Source organism: Podarcis muralis, chromosome Z (genome assembly GCF_964188315.1).
Source record: "Podarcis muralis chromosome Z, rPodMur119.hap1.1, whole genome shotgun sequence".
Classification (NCBI taxonomy): Eukaryota; Metazoa; Chordata; class Lepidosauria; order Squamata; family Lacertidae; genus Podarcis; species Podarcis muralis.
In genome coordinates, this window is record NC_135673.1 from 13,262,299 (window position 1) to 13,265,219 (window position 2,921).

Consider the following 2,921-nt stretch of genomic DNA (forward strand, 5'->3'; position numbering starts at 1 on the left):
GGATTAAAGTTCAGCCTTGGTGTCGCTTTGGAATACAAAGATCCCGCCCTTATCTGCCAGCCAGCAGCCCTCAATTAGCACACTGGGGCACTGCCCTTGGTATTTAGCTGGGTCAGAAGTCTTTGAAAGCCACCTGGAAGGAGTCTGTCCCTGGATTCTGAACTATTTGAGCTGATAGGCAGAGGGCTCCTGAGTCTCAGGGGTCTCTGGCTTTGTGGTCTTGGGGTTCTCAGTCAGAATCCTGAAGCAGGGGAGCTGGCAAAGAAACCATCTCAAAGGCAGTAGAAAAGAGAGGAGATGGCGCTTTTGCTTCCTGCCATTGATTTGCGGCCAGAAGCGCGTATGGTAGAATGCGGGATTTGCTACGAGGCCTACAAGGAGGCTTCGAGTGGGCAAGTGCCAAAGTTGCTATGGTGCTGCCACTCGCTCTGCCTAGCCTGCCTGAGGAAACTGGTTTGCCAGAACACGGCCTTCTCCTTCGTGGTCTGCCCATTTTGCCGCATGGTGACCCTTGTGCCGGAAGCGGGGCTCCAGGCCTTGAGGAACGATGAAGCCCTTCTGCGTGAGATAGCTCCCCAGAGAGAGTGGAAGTTGGAGGACAGAGAGGAACTGGGAGACAGCAAAGACTCCCCGGGTGCCTTGGACCTGCCTCTCAGTGACTCAGTCCTGACTCTGGACATGGAGTTAAACTACCGGACCGGCTCTCCTATCTTCACTGTCAGTGGCATTGTGCCGGTGTATCCAGCAACGGGTTTCCATTCAGGACCGGGCTTCCGGAGTTGGTTCCATGTGCAAGAAGTGCAGAACCCTGTCTTGGTAGAGCTTCCCCACAGAGCCTCCTCCCGAGACTCTGAGGCTCCTGCGTCTGTGGAGAACCTGAGGCTTTGCTTCGCCGTGACCATCATTCTCCTCATTGTCTCAGTCTTCTTTGCGCTGGTCTTCTTCAAGTAGGGAGGCTGGGAAGGCAGCCTGGGGAAGACATGTTCTCTGCCAAGAGGAAGAGGCACTTTGTGGGTCTTAGTACACAGAGACAATTCTCTCCAGAGATGCCTGCATGGTACCATATTTACATCTCTTCAGGTGCCAGGCAAAAACATTCCTTTTTAACCAGGCCTTCGGCTTTTAACTATCAATGGCTTGATGGTTTAATGTACTGTATTTTTCTTTCCCCCCTGGTTTTAACTTATGTATAGGGTTTTTATGCAAGTCATTCTCTAAGATGCTCTGAGTTGCCAAAAGCAGAGGGATACATTTAATTAATAAAAATAAAAATAGTAATTTAGGCATCTGTATGCAGCTTTCCAGCAACATTTCTTTTTTTTTAATCCAATGCTTTCTCAGGATTGTAGTTTGGACTTACTTGGGGGTTTAGAGAAGTTTTATCCAGCAGCCCCATCTCTAATGGTTTTACTCAAAACGAGCCCTGTTGGTTTACCATGCATTAGGTGCTGTCAGTATGCTTAGGATTGCAGATTTTCTTTGCAATGGCACCAAGGTGCTGGCAGCAAACCCAGCTTCGATCCAGCATCATGCATCACACAAGGCATATTGTTAAGAGCCCAGCTGGCTTCCAAAGTGCTTTGCTTTCATCTACCAAGAAGCAAAGGCAGACAGCTATTGAGGGAAAATATAGAGTGAATCGGCAGCATCATAATCCCGGACATTCCAAGCAGTGCTGGTTTGCCCAGGAGACAAAGTGAGGCAACCGCTTAGGGCATCAGGATCCACAGAGGCAGCAGATTCAACCTTCAAGGAATGCATCTCCCACTGCTGCTGCTGCTGCTGTGGTGAGAGCAACAGCTGTGGCTCACTCCTTCCTGCTCTCTGGGGTCTCCTGCGCTCTGCACCCAGCCAACGTGATTCAGAAAGTGTCCCTTTCCTGCCCATGATGGCCTTTGAGTCCCACTTCAACAGTTGGGTAAGGTTGCTTTGACTCCCCCACTTGTTCCAAAGGTAGATCTTTATTCCACTTCTTATTCCTGATGCAGAACTTCACTCACCCCTTCTTCCCTAGCCAGGGGGTGGCACTATTTGTGGTTCGCTTCAGATGCCAAAATGTCTTGGGCTGGCCCCAATTCCAAAATACAGCATAGCGAACAAGAAAAGGTGATCTGGGTCCAGATTCTAAGCAGCATGAGAGGGAACCGGCTTTGTAATCAATCAGCTCCTGCCCAGGCTTGGTGTTTTGGTGATGTGATAAGCCCAGGTTGAGTATAGCCTATGGCAGCATTTGATAGGAGAGGCCGTTACATCCCTGCCATGATCTCTTGACCTATAGCTATCTGACCATCTGTCTAGGTATATGTATGGTACCAGGGTTTGCAAGCCCTAATGAACAGCTGAAGGCAAGAACTGGAAACTGCCATTAAAAGTTGGAGCATTTGCAAGTTTTTCATGTAGGGAAAAGGCAAGTAATGCCTCATAATACTAGAAGTCATAAGGTAAAGGTAAAGGTACCCCTGCCCGTACGGGCCAGTCTTGCCAGACTCTAGGGTTGTGCGCCCATCTCACTCTAGAGGCCGGGAGCCAGCGCTGTCCGCAGACACTTCCGGGTCACGTGGCCAGCGTGACATTGCTGCTCTGGTGAGCCAGAGCCGCACATGGAAACGCCGTTTACCTTCTCACCAGTAAGCGGTCCCTATTTATCTACTTGCACCCGGGGGTGCTTTCGAACTGCTAGGTTGGCAGGCGCTGGGACCGAGCAACGGGAGCGCACCCCGCCGCGGGGATTCGAACCGCCGACCTTTCGATCGGCAAGCCCTAGGCACTGAGGCTTTTACCCACAGCGCCACCCGTGTCCCACTAGAAGTCATAGGCACCCAATAAAGCCAAATGTCAACAGATTCAAGACATACAAAATAAAGTACTACTTTACACAGCACATCCTTAAACTATGGTACCCATTCCCACAGGAAGCAGTT

The 2,921-nt window shown here is 50.4% G+C and overlaps 1 protein-coding gene across 1 annotated transcript; it reads left to right on the forward strand.

The window, feature by feature from the left end:
• Positions 1-342: 342 nt before the first annotated feature.
• Positions 343-951, forward strand: LOC144326211 (E3 ubiquitin-protein ligase RNF183-like). The gene has a single exon (XM_077922663.1). The coding sequence runs from the start codon at positions 343-345 to the stop codon at positions 949-951; it is 609 nt and encodes a 202-aa protein (XP_077778789.1).
• The last annotated feature ends 1,970 nt before the right edge of the window (positions 952-2,921 follow it).

What these genes read in the sequence shown, in the direction of transcription:
- LOC144326211 (XM_077922663.1), top strand. Translation starts at nt 343, where the DNA reads ATGGTAGAATGCGGGATTTGCTACGAGGCCTACAAGGAGGCTTCGAGT.